The sequence below is a fragment of the Myotis myotis genome, unplaced genomic scaffold (genome assembly GCF_014108235.1).
Source record: "Myotis myotis isolate mMyoMyo1 unplaced genomic scaffold, mMyoMyo1.p scaffold_m19_p_16, whole genome shotgun sequence".
Classification (NCBI taxonomy): domain Eukaryota; kingdom Metazoa; phylum Chordata; class Mammalia; order Chiroptera; family Vespertilionidae; genus Myotis; species Myotis myotis.
The window spans coordinates 14,188,498-14,214,386 of record NW_023416320.1 but is presented as its reverse complement, the minus strand read 5'-3'; the positions used below and the strand labels follow the sequence as shown (position 1 = coordinate 14,214,386).

General features: G+C 41.1%; 1 protein-coding gene across 2 annotated transcripts in view; it reads left to right on the top strand.

The window, feature by feature from the left end:
• The first annotated feature begins 1,623 nt into the window (after positions 1–1,623).
• Positions 1,624–25,889, top strand: part of LRP12 (LDL receptor related protein 12) — a 48,964-nt gene continuing 24,698 nt past the window's right edge. Inside the window, exons 1-2 of one of the 2 annotated variants that reach the window (XM_036338031.1) lie at positions 1,624–2,055; positions 24,946–25,002. In XM_036338031.1, coding sequence (XP_036193924.1) covers positions 1,977–2,055; positions 24,946–25,002 — 136 coding nt within the window. In that variant the 5' untranslated portion in view covers positions 1,624–1,976. The remainder of the gene's footprint in view (positions 2,056–24,945; positions 25,003–25,889) is intronic. The other variant, XM_036338032.1, reaches the window with a different exon arrangement.

Genomic DNA, 25,889 nt, shown 5'->3' with positions numbered 1-25,889 from the left:
AGGTTAGCCACGATTCTAGAAAAGATCTCAAGAAAGAAGCAAGTACATTTTAGAATCCTAAAACTAGAGAAAGGTAGCCGCAGGTTGTTTAATGAAGAACACAGAAATTGCTTCTGAGAGTGGAAAATATTTTGGGAGTTCTGAGTTTTTGTTGTTGTTGTTGTTGTTGTTTGGGGGGTAGGGGGTTCTTTCCCAGATGATACAAGATTTGTTAATTACTGGATTTTGTACTGTTTGTTAACACATTCTTTAATCTTTTGGAATACCGTTTCCTGGGACAAGTTGGTAGGGAAGCAATTTTCAACCTGTGTGCCCTGGTACACACACGGAACATATTGGTGTGCTGCAAGAATTTTTAAAACATGCAATATCTATTTAGTCAGGGACACTGACCTCTCTTCCCTTCGACTGTCAAATTAAAAAATGACAAGAGCCAACACAACAATAGCCATCGGATGCAAATGAATCAAATTATACCATTTTTTTGTCAGATCAGCAAAAAATATTTTTTTTTTGGTCTGCTGCAGAATTTCAGTAATTAGTTTATGTGTGCCACGAGATGAAAAAGGTTGAAAATCGCTGAGGTAGGGGATCGAGAGAAGGCCTAAATGTACCTTCAAAAAGTGTCTTGAACATTCACCTATGATTCACTAAGCATCGCACTACAAAGCGTGCCGTGCACTGGGGAAACAGTCTTGAATTTAGAATGAGGAAAACTGTTTCAAATAACTTAGCTGCTACGTCGTTTGGGGTAATCTCTCTGAGCCTCATTTTCTTATCTATAAAATGTGGATAATAATGTTTATCTCCAAAAGTTGTTAGGGATTAAAGAGACGCCGCATGTCAATAGGACAGCACAGAGCATTGTAGGTCTTCGGTGCATACGTGGGAGCGAAGGTGCAAGAGCCGCAAGGAACCCAGGGAGGGAGGTAAGAAGCGAAGACAAACTCTTTAAAAATACCTGGCGCAAGGTCTGAAGCGCCAGCGCCACCGCTACACATGCAAGTAGCAAGTGCACGGGAGATCCAAGGGAAGGGGGGGTGGTGGTGGGGGGGGTGGGGGGGGGGTGGGGGGGGGGGTCCGCACGTGTCGGGATCCCGGGGATTTGTTTAGGGAAATGAGAAAACGTCCGAGGAACCCCGCACGCTGACTTCACCTCCGGCCGAGCATCGCCGCCCAGCTCCGACCCGCCCGCCTCGCCCCGCGCGGAGTCCAACCGCCCCCCGCGGCCGGACGGCCCACTAAACCCGCGCCCCCTACCCCGAGCCCCGCGCGACCCCGAGCGAGGCGCAGGGGGAGGCGAGAGGAACTCCCAAGTTCCCAGCCTCCGACCCCCCAGTCTCCCCCCTGCACGCCGCCCGCCTCCGCCTCCCCACTCGCTTTCCAGCCGCCCGCGCGGGCAGCACGGGGGCGGGACTGATGCTCGGGATCCCGGGGGACCCGCGGCCGGCGCTCGCGCGCTCGCTCATCGATTGGCACTGCCTGGCCGCCGGCTGCAGGCGCGGGGAAGCCCGCCCGGCACAGGGAGGGCGGCGCGCGGGGCGGGCGCCCGGGCAGGCGGGCCAGCGGATGGCCGATCGCACGGATGAGCGCGGCTGCGGCTCGGGTTCCGTCTGGCGGGTGGCGGGGCCGGCCTGGGAGGCGCGAGGCCCGAGCCGCGCGTCCGCCGCCCCCTCGCCTCGCGCCCGCGCGCGCCGCCCGTCTCGGCCGCGGGGAGGGCCGCCCGGCGTAGGGTTCTCCCGCCGCCCGGGGTGGGAGCGGGGAAGCGGCGGAGGGAGGAGAAGAGGGAGGGAGCGAGCGAGCGAGCGAGCGCGGCGGAGGGAGGGAGCGCGGCGGCGGCCCCTCCCCTCCTCCTCCCGCCGCCGCGGGGAGCGCAGGGAGCAGCCGGGGGCTCGGCGGCGGCGGCGTCTGGCCCCGGCTCCTCCTCCTGCTTTTCCTCCTCCTCCATCTCCTCGCTCCCTCCATCTGCCGTGGTTATGGCCCGTCGCTGGAGCACAAAAGAGTCTCCGCGGTGGAGGTCTGCGTGGGTCTTGCTCTTCCTCGCCGGGGTGTACGGTAAGTGTCCGCGTCCCCGCGCCCCGCTGGCCGAACAAAGCTGGGGGCGACCCCGGGCCCCGAGGCCTCCAGGACAGGGGCTCCCCGGGAGAACCGGGGAGAGTCTCTGGGTGCCGGCGGGACAAAGACCCGGCGAGGGGTAGAGGCATTGGCGGGGGTGGCCCCGCACGGAGACGCCTTGGTCCGCGCGCCCCCCGCGCCCCAGACCCTCGGGGTGTTGGAGAGGGGCTTGGTGTCCCGGCCGGGGGAGCCCCGATGGAGCCCGGGGAGGCGGCGGGCGGACTCCCCGACCTGGGCTGGAGGGCCCCTTGCACAATCCGCACACACACGATGCATGACTGAGAGAGGGAAGGGGAAGTCGCCCCGCCGCTGCCGGGACGCTCCGGCCGCCCCCGACCCTTCCCCGGGGTGAGGAAGTTCTCTTCCCGGCGCGATGCCCGCGGCATCGGCCCCCCGCCGCCCCCTCCGTGGAAACGCAGCCCCCTGCTTCCTCCCCAGCCCCGCACCGGGCCGACCCCCCGCCACCCGGGCGTGCGGGGTCCTGCTCCTCCCCGGGAGCCACGCGGGAGGAGGCCGGGGAAGAGTTTGCAGCCCCACCTCCGCGTCTCCCTCTGCGGGGATGCGTGTCTGCGCGGACTCCGGGCTCATCTGCCCTTTGATCCATCGCGGTCCGCTCACGTTGTCACTGTTGCTTTATTTCAATCTATGGATGGCGGTTTTTGTCTTCCCTGGGGGTTGAGAGAAGGCTGAAGGCGGTGTGTGATCAGAACTAAGCTGTGTATTGCGCCGGGGTCCGAACCGGAGCGAAGGAATTGGTTGGAAAGAACATTCATTGTTTGAGAATCTTGAGTTCCACTGCTGGCTTCACCGTTTTTTAGTTCAACATTTTGGTCACGGTGTTTCAAGAGAACACAGTTAACCTTGACTTTTGGGGGAGTGGGGCATGATTTCTTCAGAAGGAAATGATTGGAAGTTCACCATCCCACGGTTCAATTTTACCGTAAAAAGTCTAAGCCGTTGGCCACGCACACTAACACCACCAGTGGTGGTGGTGATGGAGTTCCATCAGCATGTAATTCATGAGCAAGTATTAACGCCTTTGAAAGCGTTGATCTGTGTGATGGTAACTTTGAAAACCCGGGGATTTACACAGGAAGAATTTAATGCACTTAAACTGAAATTGACAGCCAAAAGAAATAGTTCCCTGGCGTGATGCAGAATGTATTGCTGCCTGACTTGATTCACATGTTATTATTTTTGTTTGGTGAGGGGAGAGGTTTGGTCCACATGCCATGTGTTCATTGCCAGTGATGTGCCTGTGTGTGACCAGACAACCCAGTGCGTGCCTTTGGAGTGTTAGTTGCAAGGAGCGGCTGTGATCTCTACTTGCCTGATGACTTGTGGGTGTGGGTCTGCACCAGAGATCAATAAGCTATTATGTTGCTTCTTCTGGCCTGAGGGTGGGTAGAGTTCTGCCCTGGGTTTGGTGTGGTGGCCCAGGAGAGAGAAGAAAGTGAGAGGGATCTGTAATCTAAGGGGATTAGGAGTGTCCAGCTTTATCCTCTGCTATAATCAGACTTGAATTTTAGTGATGTCTGATTCGAATGGATAAACAAGCAGGGTCTTTTGCTCTCCTCTCATTAAAACCGATGTCGTTAGTGTTTGAACTGAAAGTCTTTATGCCTCTAGGCATAAGAGGCTCTGAACCCCATAATTTGCCTTGGTGCATTCTTTTGTGCACAACATGACTTTCTGGTAGGCGCTTATCAAAGATTTATGTTTTTGGAATTTGTGTTTAGTGAGGCAGTCTTAGGAGGCAAAGATTGAAACTTCCTTTTTATAAAGCTAGCAAGGGATTATGCCAAGGGTTGATGTCTCAAGCCACAGCAAGTTTCAAAGTAAATGAAAAAAGGAGGTAGTGAGCCAGGCAGAATATTAAACTGTGTGAGAAGAGATTAAAGGAACCTTTTACCCTGCAACTGGGGACATCCTCCTTTATAGCTGCAGCTTTTGTCCTCTTCTGTCTCTTCCACCAGATGTGGGTTTATATAGAGAAAAAAAGCTATAACAATAGTATGGCGGGGGCTTGCATACCATAGTGGGGTGTGTTTAACTTGAATATGCCCTAGCTGTAATGAGTAGTAGATTCATCCTGAGAAATACCCATCATCTTGAGCCTCTTAAAGTAAATATTAGCTGTAATTTATGAAACGGTCCCTTACACATCAAAAAGTGTTGTGTGTGTGTTTTTAAGTGGCTTCAAAAAATAGAAAGATCTGTTAAAACAACCAAGGGTTCAGAGTAACTCTTAACATAGACCCAGTAAAGAAAACCAGGATGATTGGTCAGTAGTTAGGCAATTCCAATACTAACTCTTCAGAGTGATTCTTTATCTGTTAACTACAATATTTAATGTCTCCAAATTGTACCTTGAATCTTTGAAACAGTTCATATATGTGTGTGTGTGTGTGTGTGTGTGTGTGTGTGTGCATTTAATCTTTGTTTATTTCTGTGTTTAGTCTCTTCACATGGCCATTGTAATGGACTAGGTGACTATTAAATGTGACCATTTTAGTGGAATAATGTGGCCATTATACTCCAATTTACTTTTCTGACTACCAAAGTTTATTTGAAACTCTAAATTGTGGTATGTTCTCTAGAAGTAGTTGTTCCAGGACCAATACTTATCTCCCAGGAGCTGCTGCTTCAAATCCCATGACTCTGATTTGGAAGTGTGAAGGGCTGAAACATCAGTGGGGGCAAGTGTGAGCTTTGCTGGGCATTGTTTTAGGCCTGCTGTAGGCCTGCTGTAAAAGAAGAATGTGCTCCCTCGTAATTCGCAGAGGGAAGTCTGGCTTTTATCAAGGTATGGAGGTTTTCAGAACTGTCTCCTAGTCAATAGAAGCTTTTATTTAGTAGAGCAATCATTTGGTAATCGTTAACAGTTTCATAGCTTTATCCTTTTCCACTTTTGTTTGTCTCCCACATCAGTGTATTCTAACTTTTTTCCCAAAGTACATGTTATATTACCCCCAGTATACAGAACAGAGTTCATGAAATAATACTTACCCTTACTACTTGTGATGTACCCTGACACGTCATACTCTATTTACTGTTCCTTCTCTCGCTCTTCCTTTCCTGGTGTGGGCTGATGAAATGATTTGGGTCCCACTAAAGATTACAATACATAATTGTAATTTGAAAAGCACTGCCCCAGATGAAGCCTTCAGATGTAATTTAAAAAGTTTGTTGTACTTGTGTATCCTTTACAATAGCCTTGGAGATGGTTAGTGCTGGTTACTTGCTGCCAGTGTTTGGTGGCAGTGAGAACTCTTCCTGGCATATACTGATTGGCCTGTGATAAAGTCTTTAAGCTGGATTTCAGCTTATTACTAGTACAGTCAAAAGTCTTTGCTGTACACAGTATTCTTCTAGATGTTGTGTACCATAAAATGTTTTTTTACTCTTGCGTTTTATATCTAACTAGAGGCCCAGTGCACGAAATTCATGCAGGGGGAGGGGGGGTCCTTTGGCCCGGCCTGCAACCCCTCAGACATCCCTCTCACAATCTGGAACTGCTGGCTTCTAACCACTCACCTGCCTGCCTGCCTGAATGCCCCTAACCCCTCTGCCTGCCTGCCGGCCTGATTGCCCCTAACTTGCCCCCTTGACGGCCTAATAGCCCCTAACCACCTCTGCCTCAGCCCCCGGCCTAAACCGCAGTCTGGCCTCCCTCTGCGGGAGGCGACCTGGTGGATCAGGGGAAGTCGCCACCCCCATTACCCTGTTGCTGTTCCCACTGCCAGTCTGAACCTGGGCCCTTCACAGCCACACCTTGGCCCTCGCAGCTTCTGTGGCTTTGTCTGGAAGGTCGTCCGGAAGACGTCTGCCCTAATTAGCATATTACCCTTTTATTAGTATAGATGGGTAAATCTTTTCCCGTGAATTTTATGGACCATTCTGTAGCATTTTATAATTTTTCAGTTTAAGGATAGACTAAAAGTTCCAATTTTAGAAAGATTGTAGAAACAACTCAAACATGAGAAAGGAAAACCTAAACCAGATTCCAATTACTTCTAAAAAAGTCAAGCTTGATTATATAAAATATGTTGAATAAAACTGAATTGCTCAGCATAAATTCTGCCTTGGGTTTATAATCTAAGTTATATCCCTGGCCTAGGAGAATATGAAAATACGCAGCACATTCCACAAAATTCTAGGTGGTGATGGGGCAGAAACTATGAAATGACCACTTTCAGAGAGATAGCTATGTTCCAGGAAGAGTGTGGAGGAGATTGGAGTGATGTATGGTAAATGATTGAGAAGGTACCTAGAAAGTAAAATCTCAGAAGAAACCATAAAAATGATCGCAGGCTGAAAAGTGAACATGAGTTAAAAAAAAAATGTTTGGAAAGAAAAGACTGACTTTTGTGATTAGAATATTTAAAACTTATCAAGAAAATAAGGGCCCTAACCGGTTTGGCTCGGTGGATAGAGCATCGGCTTGGGGACTCAAGGGTCCCTGGTTCAATTCCGGGCAAGGGCATGTACCTTGGTTGCGGGCACATCCCCAGTGGTGAGTGTGCAGGAGGCAGCTGATTGATGTTTCTCTCTCATCGATGTTTCTAACTCTCTATCCCTCTCCCTTCCTCTCTGTAAAAAATCAATAAAATATATTTTTTAAAAAAAAAGAAAATAAGGGAACACTGAGACCTCTGTGTTTTTGATCTGAGGTGTTTTTGTGGTTGGGTTTTTTTTTGTTTTTCTTACATTTTATCAATGCTATTACAGTTTAAAGAATCTATAATAATAAAAGCATAATGTGCTAATTAGACCAGATGTCCTTCTGGAAGTCCTTCCGGACAACCTTCCTGATGAAGCCAGGGCTACGAGGGAAGCCCAGGTCCTGGGTGCCAGAGGGAAGCCGGTGCTGGCAGCTGGGGGAAGGAAGGCCTACTCTTGCATGAATTCCGTGCATCGGGCCTCTAGTAAATATAAAAAAGGAGGTAAACATTTAATATAGATGAGATTTATATAAATTTAAACAATTAGAAAACGTTTTATTTCAGAATTTTAGAATGACTATTAATCCTGTTCTTGCTGCAAATCTTTATAGTAAATGAAGGTTGTTCTTGAGTTAATCGTCTCCAGTTTCTAAGGTCACCTTTTCCTCCTGTTTCCCCTCTCTTTCTCACCACCTGCTCCATGACTCTTTGGGAGGGGTAAGTAACAAGAAGGACACTATTTATTTCCATTTTCTAAGGTATAGGATTAGATCCTGCAAATACAAGTTACAAACACAAACTGTTCAGATGCATAGATCAGTCTTTTTATGTGGATGCCAACAATAGGGGTGTGTGTGTATGTGTGTGTTAGGTTTATAACATTAAATTAAGTTCAGATACTGTGCTTGGTCTTTTTTTTTTTTTTTTTCAAAAGAAGAGAAAATTGAGGCTCAGACAAGTTGTGACTGAACTAAGATCAAATCACTAGGAAGTAGTGGGGCCAAAATTGCAACCCAATCCTGTCTGTCTCTTCCCTCATTCATTCATTTAGCAAATACTCGTTGAGCACATATTGTGTCTGGCACTAAGGCACAACCTAATGGACATGGTTTCTGCCCTCATAGCACTTACAGTCTAGTGAATATGTTGTAATAAGCTCTGTAACAGAAACAAGGGGCAGCAATCGTGACTAACAGACACAGGATCATTAGAGGAAGACTTATTTGTCGAGGAGACATCAGACCTAAAGGATAGCTAACCATGTTATGATTGGAATAAGAGAGCTTTGCACATGGGAAAAACACGTGGAAGACCCAGAATCATGAAAGAGTGGATGTGTAACAGCTGGTGTGTTTCAGGTAAATGAATAAAATTGTGGTAGCTGGAGCACAGTGGTCATAGGGAGAGTGACATGTAAAGTTGGGATCTCTTGAAAAACCATGGTAAAGAACTTGGGTTTAAGTGTAATTAATTATTAAAGAAGTTTAAGGGGGCATAATGTGACTTACGTTTTGAAAACAGTCACTTTCACCACTGTGGGGAGGATTACGCTGAAGTAGGCATGAGGAGAGAGAGGAAGTAATCCTCTTTTGGCTGTAATCCAGGTAAGAGACACAGGAACTTGGACCAAAGTGGTGATAGCGGAGTTAGAAGAGTCTGGAATGCCCAGGTGGTAGGGAAGAAAGCGATACTTTCTCTCTTGTCACAAAAGGGAAAGAGTTAGTATTGGTGAACGTGTACTTAGGTCTGTATATTTTGGGGTGGGAAGATGGAGATTTCTCTAAGTAACATGACACGAGATCATCAGGAGAGAGTGAAGAGGAGGCATGAGAGATCGAGGGCGATTTCTGTTTCCACATTTCAGTAGAACAGCTCAGACCCGTAGGAAGTTAAGTTTCTATTTAACCTAACAAGGAGAAGCCTCAGAACACTCGATGCGAGAAGGGCACTGTGATGAGTAGTTGCACAACATGTGACAAGAAGGGTGAAGATTTAAGTTACAAAGGGAGAGGCTTACATTTTCTGTGAAGAACTCAGTTGTAAGGACTATCATTTTTGTCAGTGAAATAAGTACAGAACATAACTTCTACTGTATTTTAAGAGTGCTTCAGGCAGGGAATAAAGGCTGGGACAAAAGAGATTTTAAGGACTTTTTGTCCAAGTTAAATGCCTGGTTCTAAGGGATCAGTTAAAGATTGCTTTATGTCTTAGAAGTGTCAAGAATGCATTGGTAGACTGGAGAATTTCAGAAATTTTGGAAAAATAAAGTGACCTTTTCCCTTTGGATTGTATAGTTTATTTATAGAATATATAACTTTAGAAAGTCCTGAAACTTTAAAATAAATGAAGTTGACAGAACAGTTTTCTAAAGTATTTGATGAGTCACTGCCCTGTTAGTTTGGTGAAGAAATGAAATTGTTTTACACTCAGTTTCTGACCATTGAATGAGAGTAACTTGATACCTACCTTTAACTCACATTTCAGTTTTTAGAATAATGGAAGGTGGTGGTAATCTTTCCTATTGAAATTAAATGTAGCATAGTAAGATATTTAGTAGTTGGAATTTACCTTTCAAATAAAAGGTAAGTTCTTATTTGACTTAATTTCATTGATTGTTAAAGCATCATTTAGGTTTTAAGTTAGGAAATTGGAGAAAAGATGAATCTTTGTATCTGGTATATTATGAAATAGAATTCAATTTCTTGAAATTCTAATTGCTTGTTCTAGTAACACTAAAACCTTTTACCAAGAGTTAGAATACAGAACTCCTTTACAAAAAAATGCCTGGCTACCCTGGCTGGTGTGTCTCAGTGGTTGGAGCATTGACTCTGAGCACCAAAGGGTCATAGGTTCAATTTCAGGTCAAGGGCACTTACCTGGGTTACAGGTTCAATCCCCGGCCCCACTCCGTGTGGGAGGCAACCAATCAATGTGTCTCGCTCTCATGGATGTTTCTCTCCCCTCACCTTCCACTCTCTAAAATAATCAGTGGCGGGGGGGGGGGGGGGGGGGGGAGCGGGGGGATCCTCAGGTGAGGATTAACAAAACAAACAAACCAACAAAAATGCCCGGCTAAATCCTCAAAATAACTGTGGTTCTGAGAAAGAATATGCCTACTAAAAAGGGTTCCTGGTGGCTGACTGGGCTCAAATTAAAACAACAACAAACCAGAGCCCAGCGGCCATTCTACACAGGGGCCTCTCATGCAAACTGCATTCAGCGAGGAGCCTGCACCAAGCTGCCTGCCTGCAGTGCGTTTCTGCCATCTGAGCCATTCCTTACAGAGGAGTTTCTGGAACCCCGTTTCCACCAAGCGGACTGAGGCTTTCCCCATCCAGTTGGAACTGCACAGCTGTATCCCCCATCCACCAACCAGTCAGAACCGCTCCATTCCGACCAATCAGGATGGCAGTACCTTTTAGATCAATCAAACTGTTGAGAATGTGGAGTCCTCATTTGTATGAGGACAGACCAATCAGGGACCAGAGGCAGGGACTTCTGTCTGCATGTCAGCTCCCCTCTGGCTCTGAGAGACACCAAAGACTGTATTTTCCCAACTGGAGCTGAAACAGAAGATGTCTCCCTGGAGCAGAGCAAAGGGGGCCAGACCAGTGCAGGGCAAAGCAGACCAGCACGGAGCAGAACAGACCAGCAATCGATAAGGGGAGCAGAGCTGTCTGCCAGAGAGGGGCTTGGCCCCAGGACCCTCATAGCCCTGCTATATCACAGCTGAGCTGAATAATGTGCCCTTCGTCATCGCACCCAAATTGGGGATCCCTGTTGGTGTTGAATTGGTGCCAATGACCATGACCGTCAGTTGACAGAACTGTGAGGTAGGTATTATTACAGGAAGCCGAAGCTGAGAGTCATAATTTTGCCCAAGGTTCACATCCCTCTACTGCTGTTTATTTCTTGTAAAGGTCCGTTATTTTTTTGTCTGCATTATTGTTACAGCCCCCACCTACTTTTGACTCTAGTTTTATCCTGATTCAATCCTATCACATACAGTAGCAGCCAGAGTGACTTTTCTGATATGATGTAATTTTCTTGCTTAAATCCCAACAGTATTTCCTTATTCTTAAAATACAAGCATAACTCACTAGGCCCTTCATGATCTGCCTAGTTTTTACCTTCCTTGTCTCTCATTACTTTTCCCCACCATTCCTCTCCCCTTCACTGAGTTCCTGCCATACTCAGCACCTTGTCTTGTCTCCTGGCCTCTGCACACACTATTTTCTCTGCCTGGCTTTATCTTCCTTCCCCCAACACTTTCTCAACTAGGCTAAGTCCTGCCTGTTCTTTGGCTTTGATGTTACCTCCTTTGGGAAGTCTTCCTGGTTCGTCAAAACTAGGTGCCCTTCTCATAAACATGTGAGACTGTGCTTATATACAGTGTTGGCATTGGCCTGTTTTACTTCTCCGCTCCCCCCAGAGCAGTGGTGTCCAATAGATATAGACAGTAGCCCCCTTTCCTTTTCCACAGTTTTTTTGCTTCTGCAGCTTCAGTTACCCATGGTTAGCCATGGTTTGAAAATATTAAGTAAAATATTCCAGAAGTAAATAATTCATGAGTTTTAAATTGTGCGCCAGTCTAAGTAGCATAATGAAATCTCGTGCTTGTCCCACTCCATCCTGCCCAGACATGAGTCATCCCTAGTCCAGCGTATCTACACTGTGTACGCTACTCGCCCATCAGTCACTTAGTAGCTGTCTCGGTTATCAGAGTGACTGTTCAAGTAATCCTTATTTTACTTAATAATGGCCCCAAGCACAAGAGTCGTGGTGCTGGCGATTTGAATATGCTAATGAGAAGCTGTAACGTTCTTCCTCTAAGTCAGCGGTTCTCAATCAGTGGGTCTCGACCCCTTTGGGGGTCAAACGACCCTTTCACAGGGGTCGCCTAAGACCATTGGAAAACACATATATAATTACATATTGGTTTTGTGATTAATCACTAAGCTTTAATGATGTTCAATTTGTAACAATGAAATTGGGGGTCACCACAACATGAGGAACTGTATTAAAGGGTCGTGGCATTAGGAAGATTGAGAACCACTGCTCTAAGTGAAAAGGTATGCATGTGTAGGAAAAAACATAGTATATAGAGTTCGGTACTATTCGCAGTTTTAGGCACCCACTGGGGGTCTTGGAAAGAAGAATGAGCCTCAAATGTAAGTTATGTATATAAATTTTCTAGTAGCCACATTAAAAGAAAAAGAAACAGGTGACATTAATGTTAATATATTTAACCCAGTATATCTAAAATATATCATTTTGAAATGTAATCAATAGAAAATAATTTTTCATACCAAGTCTTCAAAATTCAGTGTGAAATTTATGTACTTATAGCCCATCTTAATTAGACTAACCACATTTCAAATGCTTAATAACCACTTTGGGCAACAGCTGAATAAAATAGGCCCTGTGATCTAGCAATTCTACTCCTAGAAGTGGGAACATAATGTATGCCAAAAGACATCCACAAGAATATTCAGAGCATCCTTGTTATAGTTCCATCAGCAATAGAATAGATGAATTAACTAGGATATATTAGCTTAAGGGAAAAGTGTATAGCAGTAGTTCTCAAACTTTTGGGTCTCAGGAGTCAACAATTACTGAGGAATCCGAAGAATGCTCTTTTTATATGGGAGATGTATATGTTTTTAAATAATATAAATTAAAATTGAGGAATTATGAAAATATTTTACTCATTTAAAATGACATAAGAAACCCATTACATGTGGCCATAAATTACATACATTGAATAAAGTTAGGTAAAATGACCATTGATGATAAATTTTTCAAAACAAAAAAAATTTAGCGAGAAGAGTGGCATTGCTATATGTTTTTGTAAATTACTGTAATGTCTGGCTGAACAGAAAACAGCTCTTTCTCATCCCTGCTTCTTCAGTCAGTCTGTTGTGACATGTTTTGGTTGAAGTTTTGGAAGAAAATCTGGCTTCAAATAGATATATAATTGTAAAGGGAAAAGTATTCCAGTAGCCTTTTCAGATAAATGAATATTCTTTGATGCTATCCCAGAACTTGACAAGTAATACTTTTTTAAAGTTTAATTACAACATGGAATCTGAAGCTGTATCAATGAACTTTCTGTGTTCTGTTAAACTCTGAAAGGGTTTTGTGGGTCCCAGGAGTCCACTGGCCAGGCTTTGAGAGTAACTTACAAGATCAGTTACTCAGTCCTAGATTTCTTCCTCCCTCTGTTCCTTTTCTTTCCCTCCCTCCTGTAAGCTAACCTCCCCTCTCCTACTGCCTGACTTTCTTTACCTGTTAATCCATTCTGTTAGATCCCCTTGTAACCTTTTCTGTTGTTGTTGTTGATTTCAATGGTCAGGAACAGTGTAAAAGATTTTAGTGTTCCAGTGGTGATTATTTTGCCTGTTAAGATTAGGGAAGGAGAGTGTTTATGAACTGTGTAGGTACTATGCTAGGAAAGCAAAAGTTAACAGCTTTGTTCTAGTGTGGTTAAACTCTGTTTCACTCAGGAAGATAATAGAGATGAGCTTATATATGAAAGAGATCCCTTATGAATGGGCCTTAGCACAAAATGAGCCAGTAAGATAACTAGTGGAGATGGATTGGTCCCATGAGAAGTGGAATCTGAAGGAAGGATCTGAGGCGGAGTGTGTGTGTGTGTGTGTGTGTGTGTGTGTGTGTGTGTGTTGGGGGGACAGGGGGTTAAAATGGAGATGCTAAATGAGCATTGATTGGAACTCAAGGTTCAAGTCCAAGGTTAGGCTTCTTATATTCTATCAATTAGGTATTTCTAGTCTGATGGGGATGACACTTTAAGACCAAACTTATTTGCTTGGAAAGGTCGTAGCCACAGAATTAACCAAAATATAGCCCCAGTATTATCTACACAATGGCTTAGTGTTGTCACTAACGTTATTACTTATACATAGGAATAGTCACCATGGTACAAAGGGTGGGAGGTTAAGGGGAAACCTACTATTAGCGCTGTCGGAGAGGAAGCACTACCTAGGGCAGCGGTTCTCAACCTGTGGGTCGCGACCCCTTTGGTGGTCGAACGACCCTTTCACAGGGGTTGCCTAAGACCACCCTGCATATCAGATATTTACATTACGATTCATCACAGTAGCAACATTACAGTTATGAAGTAGCAACGAAAATAATTTTATGGTTGGGTCACAACATGAGGAACTGTATTTAAAGGGCCAGAAGGTTGAGAACCACTGACCTAGGGTTAATGTCAATGAGTAAGGCATACACTTCCTCTCTATTCCTAATGTGCTGAGAGTTTATCAGGAATGAATGTTGTATTTTGAAAAATGCTTTTCTTCATCTATCTTTGCCATTATGCGATTTTTCTTTTTATTGTTAGTATAGTGAATTACATTGATTTTTTTTAATGTTTAGCCTTTTATTTGGGGGATAAACCACTTGGTCATAGTGTATTTATTATGCTTTTAAAATTTTAACACTTTTATACAATAAAGTTCAATCTTTTTAAGTATATATTTCAGTTGTTTTAGTATGCTCAGAGGGCTTTCCAAATATCACCACTATCTAATTACAGACTCTTTCAACCCAAAAGGAAACCCTGTACCTATTAACAATCACTGTCTCTTTTCCCTTTCCCCTAGTCCCTGGCAACCACTGAGGAACTTTATTTCATTATGGATTTGTCTATTTTGGACATTTTATATAAGTGGAAATCGTACTATATGTGATCTATTTTGTCTGGCTTCCTTAACCTAGCACAGTGTTATCATGGTTCATGCATGTAGCACATGTGACGTGATATCACATTGTAGTTTTGATTTTCATTTCCTTAATGCTCTTTTCATGTGTTTTTGGCCATTTGTCTATGTTTTTGGAAATGTCTATTCAAAGTCTTTGCTCAGTTCTAATTTGTTGGATTATTTGTCTTTGTGTTGTTGAGCTGTAAGAGTTCTTTGTGTACTGTGGATATTAACCCCTTATCAGATATGTGATTCACAAATATTTTCTCCCATTCTGTGGTTTGACTTTTCACTTTCTTGCTGGTGACCTTTGAAGCACACGTGTTTCTTTGATTTGAGACGGTTCAATTTGCCTGTTTTTTCTTTTGTTCCTTGTGCTTTGGTGTCATATCCAAACATCCATTTCCTAATCCAAAGTCATGAAGATTAATTCTTATGTTTATTCTAAGAGTTTTATAGTTTTAAGTATTTATATTTAGATGCCTGGACCATTTTGAGTTAATTGTTATATAAAGTGTGAGGTAGGGGATCAAAATTTATTTTTTTTTGCATGTGGATAACCAGTTGCCTCATCCCAATTTGATGAAAATATTATTCTTTCCCCATTGAATTATCCTGGCACTCTTTTTTTTTTTTTTTAATATATATTTTTTATTGATTTTTTACAGAGAGGAAGGGAGAGAGATAGAGAGTTAGAAACATCGATGAGAGAGAAACATCGATCAGCTGCCTCCTGCACATCTCACACTGGGGATGTGCCTGCAACCCAGGTACATGCCCTTGACCGGAATCGAACCCGGGACCTTTCAGTCCGCAGGCCAACGCTCTATCCACTGAGCCAAACCGGTTTCGGCAATCCTGGCACTCTTGTTGAAAATCAGTGGACTGTAACTGTAAGAGCTTATTTCTTGATTGACAGCTCTATTCTATATGCCTATCTGTCTGTCCTTATGCCAGTTATCACACTGCCTTCATTACTGTAGCTTTACAGTAGGTTTTGAAATCAGGAATGTGAATCCTCCAAATTTATTTTTTATGAAGATTGTTTTACTATTCTGGATTCCTTGAATTTCTGTGTGAATTTTGGGATTAGTTTCTCAATTTGGGGTGATGGGGGGAGGCAGCTTGGATTTTGTGAGGTATTAAATTGAGTCTGTTGATCAATTTGGGGAGTATTGCTATATTACCAATTTATATACTTCTGATCCATGAACATGCGATGTCTTTCCAGGTATGTTGGCCTTCTTTAATTTCTTTCAACAATGTTTTGTAGTTTCAGAGTATTTCCTTTGATAAACTTACTTTTTTATGTGTGCTATTGTAAATTTTTTTTTTTAATTTTTGTATTTTTCATTGCTAGAGTATAGGAATACATTTTTTAAAAATATATGGGACGATGCTCCAACTGAACCACCTGGCTAGGGCTAAAACATAAATATTTTGAAATACTCACAGTACAGTACAGTACAGTGGAACTTCAGTTCTCGAACTTAATTCGTTACGGAAAGCTGTTCAAGAAGCAATTTGTTCGAAAATTGAATCATTTTGCCCATTAGAAATAATGTAAATTGAATTAATTCATTCCAGAGCCCCAAGTGATTCCCTGTTTTAACTTCTTATATACAGTACATGTCTAATGTACTGTTTAATCTATAAATAAACACTTCTGAAGTTTATCTAACCACCCCCTGCTAGCCTTAAAGGGATCACTTTCAGCACTCCTTCCAGGGTGTCTCCCAGGTCAGCATGCAGCATCTTTGATTGTTCCCGTATTACTGCCTGGGCTAAGTGCTTTTCCTTTATACCAGTCAACAGTAGTTTCGCTACCTCTTCAGCTGCTGGGATCATTGTTTCTCTCACACCTTAGCATTAGCACTCTTGATGGCCTCTTTGTGCTTTAAAATTGTGCTAATTGGTGACTTCCCCAACAACAAAAACATTCTCTCCTTTGTTTGTGGTCTGAGACAATTTTTGTCAGGCTGAGGTATCAGCTTGAAAGAGTTGTCCTTTAAACCGAAGTTGGCTTCAACAACAACCAAAACATTTTTTCTGTGAACAACTTGGTCAAGAATCAAATTGTTCAATATGGGAGAAGTTCGAGAAACTAGGTTTAACTGTATTTGAATGGCAAGTTATGCTATGTGAAGTAGCAGAGGCACGGAGGGACTGTTTTATAAACTCATTTTTGTAACAGTAGTAAACACATAGTTTCTGTATGCTAGACAGTGTTCTAATCACTGTATGTTTGTGTACACTCTTAACAACCCTGGCAGCCTAGATACTGTTAGTATGTTCACTTTGCAGATAAGAAACCAGAGAAGTTAAGTAGCTTAGCTAAGGCTATATAATTAGTAATCAGAAGAGCTAGGATTTGAACCCAGAAAGGGTGGTTCTGGTCTCTTCTCTTAACCATAACAGTATATTGTTTTTTTTAGTTTTATTTACAGATATTCCTAAATTCAATGTAGTTTCTTTGCAAACTGATTAATTTCTGATAGATTTGCTCTTTTTAAAAATGTATATTTTTATTGATTTCAGAGAGAAAGGGAGAGGGGGAGAGAGAGAGAAACATCAGTGATGACAGAGAATCATTGATTGGCTGCCTCCTGCATGCCCCCCACTGGGGATCGAACCCACAACCGGAACATGTGCCCTTGACTAGAATCAAACCTGGGACCCCTTAGTCCGCAGGCCGACACTCTGTCCACTGAGCCAAACCGGCAAGGGCACATTTGCTCTTTTAAATTCATAACTAGAACTCATCTGCTTGTGGTACTGATAGATGAGCCATAGATGCCAGCTCATTAATTTTTTGAATTAATTTTGATTTCCTATTTGAGATTTCAAAATAGCAAGATGCTAGATTATTGGGTTTTCTGCTACCTACCTTCAGGGTTTTTTGTGAGGCTATTAAATAACTTATGCGAATACTTTCTACATAAAATGTTAATTTCCTTCCTTAGTAGATGGACAAAAGATAATTATAGGAACAGTAATTGGATGACTAATAAAATTAGAAACAAAAATTAACTTAAAGAAATGCAAATACATACCACATACTAATTTAGTAAATATGTAAAAATCAAACTGTTCTATTAAGTGTTCATAATTTTCAATAAAGACATAGTAAAAATGTGTTTAGAAGGTAATGAAATGAGCATTCATACTTGAAATGGTAATTTTTGGCTGATAGGTTTATTGCTATTACTTGACATATATCTGTGGCACTTTTTCCTATCACTTTCTCTTCATAAACTGTTTCTTTAATATTGAACATGAGATTTTTTAGTTATGTTCACATTTATAAATACTGTAACATGTTTTATTAATTTTTATCTTAATTTTTATTATTTTCCTTTTGATTAAGTAATAAAAGTAGAGGCATTAGAGGAATGGTGGCATGAGAGATCCCTTTGGTCTCTCCCCTTGAAGTTTCAACATTTTGAACACTTATAACTCCACAAAGAATCCCCTGCTCAATGCACAATGTTCCTGAAAGACCTGCACATTGAAACACCTTAAGGCGGGCAAGTAGAAGCGAACTGGGGAGGCAAGAAGGGAGAAAAGCTGAGATGAGCCAGAGACGCAGCCCTACAGCTGGGCATTCATAGAAGGGCTCAACCCAGAGAGGGGAGGAAGCAGGTTGTGGCTGGCACTCACTTCAGCCAGGAGAGAGATTCAGTAGGCATTCCTGCAGGAGTGAGCAGTATGAGCTGTGGGTGAGCCTAGTGACCTGGGCAGGGACACAGGTCAGACATGCTGCTGTGGTTGTCTGGCAGTCAGCATTCCTGACTCAGAAACAAAGTTGTGGAGGCTTGCTTTGTCTTTGGTGTCATGTTGTGTAGCACATTATCTGCAAACTCGAGAACTAGTACTACAGAATCATTTTTTTCCCTGAGCAGAGGGTGCACTCTGTGACTAGTTCTGAACACTGCGAAGACCCCGCAGAAGTCCAAGGTCACCATAACTTGACAGGCAAAACAGCAAAGAAGTTGGCCAGGTTCCCCACACCCACACACATTGTTATAATGACAGCAGCATCTGGCTGTGGAGGACAGCACTGGGATTCCACAGATTTGGAGTCCATTGCACACCTAATTCCTCTGTGGGATGGCTCCCCGAGACAGCAGGAGGGGGAGGGCGGGGGGGGCGGGGCAGAGCACAGTAGGGGAAACCATCTATCCAGGCAGTACTACCCCACCGAGATCTGAAAAGCCAGAGAAGTGCAAGATAGCTAAAAACTTATGATTTAGTGCCACCTACTGGAAAATAATAGAAAGGCTTCTTCATAGTAATCTGCTAGAGAGGTACCACTCATAGATGCCTAGACAGAGAAGGAATCCATCAAATAACCAGGAATAACCAAGGTAGTCAGGCAGCTCAAATAGAAAATGAAAAACCCCCAGAAAACAAACTTAAAGACATGGAATTATGTGATATAAATGACAGAGAATTCAAGATTACAGTTATGAAAAAAATCAACAAGATGCAAGAGAATGCAGCCAGGCAATTTAATGATCTCAGAAAACAAATTGACAGACAAAACAAGTACTTTACCAAAGAGATTGAAGCTTTAAAAAAGAACCAAACAAATTCTAGAGCTATAGAACACAATAAAAATAATTAAAGATGAATAAGAGTATAGGAAATAGAGCCAACCAGATGGAGGAAAGAATTAGTGATATCAAAGATAGAAATGACACAGAGGGAAGAAGAGAGATTTGAGCATTAAAAAAAAAAAAAGAATTCTACTAGAACTATCTGATTCCATCAAAAAGAGCCATATAAGAATAATAGGCATACCAGAAGAGGAAAAGAGGGAGAAGGGAATGGAGAGGCTATTCAAACAAATAATTGATGAGATCTTTCCAAACCTATGCAAAGAATTAGATTCTTGGATCCAAGAAACAGAGCACCTAATCACATCAATCCAAAAGGGCCTTTTCCAAGGCAAATTGTATTAAAACTGTCAAAAATTAATGACAAAAAATAATTCTCAAGGCAGCCAGGAAAAAGAAGAAAGTAACTTATAAAGGGAAGTCCGTTAAGTTATCATCGGACTTTCTAGCAGAAATGCTACAAGCCAGAAGAGAATGGAACCAAATATTCAAATTACTGAAAGAGAGAAATTACCAACCAGGAATACTATATCTAGCAAAGTTGTCCTTAAGATATGAAGGAGAAATCAAAATTTTTCCTGACATACAGAAGCTAAGGGAATTTATCACCAGAAGGTCTCCACTGCAGGAAATACTCAAGGGAGTTATTTACCTGAAACAAAAGGTCACAAAACTATGAGCAAGATCTACAATAACTTTACAAATAAACAGGGATAACTTGTGACAATAAAAGCATGAAAGGGGAGAAGATAAAGGTCTGAATTTGCAAAGGAGGATGGGGATCAGATACATCCAAATGAAAAAGGATTATTGTACTAGTATATATGAAACTTTATTTTTCTTAAACTTAAAGGTAACCACACACACACACACACAAACCCAAAACTGAGACACATGGCTTAAAAGAAGAGAAAACAGGAAGGAAGTATGGAATACTACCACACAAAAACAACAGACAAAAACACCAAGGAAAATAACCAGTGGAGGCACAGAGCTACTAGAAAACAAAAGTTCAAATGGCTATAGGAAATCCTCATACATCAATAATTACCCTGAATGTATATGGACTGAATTCACCAATAAAGAGGAACAGGGTAGCAAATTGGATCAAAAAACAAAACCTAACCATAGCCTACCTTCAAAAGACACATCTAAACTGCGAAGACTAAGTTAGACTCAAAGTGAAAGGGTGGAAAATGATTTTCCAAGCAAATGGCACCCACAGAAAAGCAGGTGTAGCCATACTTATATATGACAAAATGGATTTCAAGATAACAAAGGTAACAAGAGACAAAGATGGACATAGCACTTCTTAATATATATGCACTCAGTCAGAGAGCACCAAATACATAAAGCAACTACTAACAGAAATAAAGGGAGAAACAGACAAAAACAATAGTCGTATTTGGGAACCTTAATACTCCATTGGCAGCTCTAGATAGATCATCCAAAAAGAAAATAAATAAAGAAATGTCAGCCTGAAATGATACATTAGACCAAATGGATATAATTGATATTTACGAAGTCTTTCATCCCAGAACATCAGAGTATACATTCTTCCCCAGTGCACATGAAACATTCTCAAGGATATACCATATGTTGGATTACAAAAGTAGCCTCAGCAAATTCAAGAAGATTGAAATCTTACCAAGCATATTCTTTCACCACAATGCTTTGAAATTAGAAATCAACTGCAAAAAGAAAGTAAAGAAACACACAAACATGTGGAGATTAAACAATATACTACTAAAAAATAACTGGGTCAAAGAAGAAATAAAAGGTGAGATAAAAAGATATAGAAAGGCAAATGAGAGCAATAATATGACATATCAAAACTTCTGGGATGCAGCAAAAGCAGTAATAAGAGGGAAGTGTATATCATTGCATGCCTATCTCAAAAAATAAGCTAACTCCAAATAAACAATCTAACATCACATCTTAAAGAACTAGATAGAAAAAGAACAAAAGCAACCCGAAGTCAGCAGAAGAAAGGAAATAATAAAAATTAGAGCAGAATTAAATAGAGAGTAAAAAGATTATACAAAGAGCTGGTTCTTTGGAAAGATGAATAAAATTGACAAAGCCCTGGCTAGCCTCATTAAGGAAAAGGAGAAAAGACTCATAAACAAAATCAATAATGAAAGAGGAAAAGTTACCAAAGGCATCACAGATTTAGAAAGGATCATACTAGAATACTATGAAAGACTATATGCCACCAAACTCAATAACCTAGAAGAAATAGGTAGGTTTACAGATATATTTAACATTTACAGACTGAATCATGAAGAACTGGAAAATCTAAATAGACTAATCAACAGTGAGGAAATTGAAAAGCCTCCCAAAAAATAAAAGTCCAGGACCAGATGGCTTCATTAGTGAATTCTACCAAACATTCAAAAAAGACTTGATACCTATCCTTCTCAAATTCTTCCAAAAAATTGAAGAAGAGGCAATACTTTCTAACACATTCTACAAGGCCCACAAAACCTGGCAAGGATGACACACAAAAAAAAACTATAGACAATATATCTGGTGAACACAGATGCAAAAATCCTAAATAAAATACTAGCAAATTGCATTCATCCTCCCTTTTCTGTATGAACTGTGTTTAAAGGTAAGCAGGTAACATTTGTTGAGGGGAAAGTTCTTTGTGGAATTTCAGTTAGTGGAAGTATAAAAATTGGCAGGGTTAGAAAATGTTGCCATAATGAAATAACTTATTCAGGCCATGATTATCAGTTTCCTCTGATGAAACTAGTATTATAAAAATGGTCATGTGGGAACTTTAAAATGGAGGGATCAGGCTGCCCGACGTGGACCTATTGATTAACCTCAGTCTTATGAAAAGTAGGGCAGGCAGAAAGTTTGTGCCGCCTCCTGTAATATACATGAAACATAAAACATCAGCTCTGAAGTTTTCCAGCCAAAAATGTTGAACCCATGTCAAATCAGATTCTACCCAAGGGTTGGCAAATTATATGCCTTTGAGCCAAATCCAGCCCACTGCCTGTTTTTTGTTTTGTTTTCTTTTCATAATGTTTTATTGAAACACGCTACTCTGATGCATTCAGGTATTATCTATGGCTGCTTTCATGCAACAGTGGCAGAGTTGGGTAGTTGCAACAGAGATCATATGGCCCACAAAGTCTAAAATATTTACTATCTGGCCTTTTTAAGGAAAAGTTCGATGACTCTAGAGTTAGATGAACAAAGTTTAGTGACACCACTAAATGTGGGCCTCTTACAGGAAAACGGATCTGGTTTCTGTAACAAGTCTGCAGTATGAAAAATAAGGGAGTATTACTATAGGTTGAGAGATTTAAACACACTAACCAAATGAAACATTAAGATTTCCTTTAGGTCCTGCTTCAAATAAACCAACTGTAAAAAGACATTTATGAGCTACCCAGGGAAATTTGACGATGGCTTGGCTATATTAAATGATATAAAAATTATAATTAATTTCATTGAAGTAATATCATTGTAGTTAGGTAAGAATATCTATGTTTGTCTTCATTCACTTGGGGAAGCACACCTATATAGTAGGGATAAATATATTTACACTAGAGGCCTGGTGCATAAAATTCAGGCACGAGGGAGGGGGTTCCCTCAGCCCGCCCTGCACCCTCTCTTCTCGCAATCCAGGACCCCTGGGGGGGATGTCTGACTACCTGCCTGATTGCCCCTAACCACTCACCTGCCTGCCTGATTGCACTGGACCGCCTCTGCCTTGGCCCCACCACTGCGGCTTTGTCTGGAATGACATCCGGAAGGTCGTTCAGCTGTCTGGTCTAATTAGCATATTATGCTTTTATTATTATAGATTGGTACTTTTTAAAGTTATATGAAAAAAGGATAATCCTCAACTTCATATATGATATTTTAATAGGAAAATGTCAAGTTGATGAGATAAACTACAGGGTACTATTTTAAAGATTATGTGAAAGTGAAAAATTATGAGATGAACTTCATTAGAGGTAAATGAAAAGCTAGCCATTTGCTCATAGAAAAAAAAGAATTCTTTAAATAGATTTATTAAAGCCATTAAGAACCTAGGAGTCATTGAAGATCAAAAATGATGCAGAAAAGCATCATGCCTTTGGCTTGGTTCTCCCCCCGTGCTCCCTCTCCCCCACCCCCAACAAGTAGCTGAAGCTAATTCAGAGTTGAGTCCCTTTCAGTCTAAAAATTGAAGCTGCTCCAGAGGTCTGAATAGTCATTTACCAAACATTTTACATTTAAAGGATAGTGCAAAGAAGCAGCTCTCTAAACCTGTAATCTAAGCGAACAACTGGATCTGAAATCTCTTTCCTTTGTAGTTTTCTAACTTAATTCACTAATGAAAGAATGCCTGTCTTCCTCTTTGTATTTCTCTACCCTTTTGTTTCCTTTTTTTTTTTTTTAATCCTCTAAGCAAACTATAACCTGAAATCAAATTGTTAATTACACAAAGGATGTTTTGTGCTTAATTTCAAGATCTGGTCATTTTGACTCATTAAATCAACAAACATTTCCTGAGATCGCACTCTGTATCAGAAACTGGGAAATAGGGAGGCAAGTAGAGAGTGAAGAAGAGGAGAAAAGAAGCAAAGGGAAAGAGACTTTTTTTGCTGTAAAGACACTCAAAATTTGGTGTAGAAGATGGGTAAATTAACAACCCAGACAGGATGATAGGGCTGTGGTAGTAGTATGCTCATGAGTCAGTACTAATTTGATGTACGGTGGGAGCGTTAAGGAGGACTCCTAATTCATCCTGAGATGGATGGAGTTCTATTTCCTGAGCTGAATTGAAGGAGTTAAGCAGGTAAGTGGCAGTGCACTGGGCTGTACCAGGCTGAGAAAAGGTGATGTTTAAAATCTAAGGCAGGTTCACGAGTAAATGATATGTAAGGGAGCTCCATTAGTGAGTATAGATTCTTTCAAAAAGTTTAACTTGGGAGGGAAAGACCAAGATAGGAAAGCAGAAACAGGTAGGTGCACTGGCAAGAAAGAAGTTTTCTTTTATGAAAGAGAAAGACCTGAATATATCATCAGGAGGAGACAAAGGAACAAGAAGAAAGGAAAGGTCTGAAGGGAACAGAGAGAAGGGCTAATAAAGGACTCCAGGATCCAGAGTGATTGTAGACCTACTGTGTCCTTGGCTCCCATAATAGAATCTCTAATAAACTTGAACAATCTTCCTTAGCAATGGAATAGTTACCCTTCAAAATGTCCTGTTCTCTGGTCATATATCTGGTCACTAGAAGTATATTTGAATGGTTCCATGTCCCAACTTTGTGATAGGATGTATAGAAAATCAGGAGATACCAAAAAAAAGATATAATTTTGTCCCTAATGGTCTTAAGACTACTAGAGTTGTTGATATAAGGTTAAAAGAGATAATGCAAGGCATTTTTTTTTAATGTGCCAACATGTGTGACCCTAGTAATGGCCACACTGTTGACGGATTGAGCATGCTCTTAGGAGATACGATTTTTAAAGGCACATGATTCTCGCCCGACCTGCGTGGCTCAGTGGTTGAATGTCAACCTATGAACTGGAAGGTCAAGGTTCAATTCCAAGTCAGGGCACATGCTGGATTGCTGGCTCAATCCCCAGGAGGGGGTGTGCAGGAGGCAGCCGATCAATGATTCTCTCTCATCATTGATGTTTCTATCTCTCTCCCTCTCCTTTCTTCTCTATAATCAATAAAGATATATATGTTTTTTCAAGTACATGATTCTCTCTTTTCTAGTAGTGATATGATGTTCTCTTCTGACTATTAACTTGATAGGAAATTCTTTGTGGTTTTACTCAGATCTGTATATTTGACCTTTATATATTACATTGCATTTTTGTGAATTCAAAAATATTGTGTTTTTCCTACTACCATTGAATTGTTGGGTTTGGTATAGTTTTGAAGAATATATAGGAGGCTTTAGTTTAGTTGCTGAATATTACACGTAGCTCTATGTAGTTGTTTTCTTTTAAAGGGAGAATCTGAAAATTTTTTATAAATTTTATCTTGGAAATTAGTTTATCCATTATGTTTAATTTTAGGAAATGGTGCTCTTGCAGAACATTCTGAAAATGTGCATATTTCAGGAGTGTCAACTGGTAAGTCATTTTTTGTAATGTTTAAATTTCATGCATGACTTATGTGGTAAATATTGAAAGCCATCTGGTATCTTATGAAGTGATATTTGGCTATAAAAATTATTACTGCTTTTTGCAACATGTAATAAGGAATGAAGTAACTGGTACACGGAGAAATTCTCATAAGATAAAATTGATATCTGCATGCCCATGGGTTGATTATATTTTTCCAAATGGACTGCATAATTATTTTTCATAAAAACATTGAGCCAAGAGAAGTTAGCTCAAAATGAATTAGTATTTTCTTTACATACAAAGTTATATGGAATGAAATTTATTAAAATGTAGTTTTGAATGTAGCATTAAGCCTTAGAAATGAAGCACTTTGCTTGATTTTTAGATTAGACTACGACTATACATAAAACTGTTGTATTTGAGTGCACAATTTATATGCCATTAAAAAGGCACAATTTATATGCTATTAAAAAGCAACTCCAACATATTTGTGTCCATGAAATTCAGAAATTCATTGAGGTAAATACATCTTCCCACTCATCTAAGCTTTTATAACTTAATAATTCTTAAAGGCCCATAACTATTAAAATTTTCATTCTTAGTGACTTCCATAGTTTTGTTACCATTTTTGCTATCAACTGCGATTACTAGGAGAGCAAAATCTTTTATTTTGCATATATTAAAATAGTTTCTCACTGTTATTTTATTATTTCCCTATAGTTTTTATAAATTTTGTAGTTTAAAAAATTGAACTTGGTGTATTTATCAATCTGATTTCTTCCTGTCAGCTTGTTATTTGTTTGGTTGTTTTTTCTCATATGAAGCAAAGCTGAAAGTTTCTTCTTTTATATCTGATTTTATATTCAGATAGTTAATAGATTTAGCAAATACTC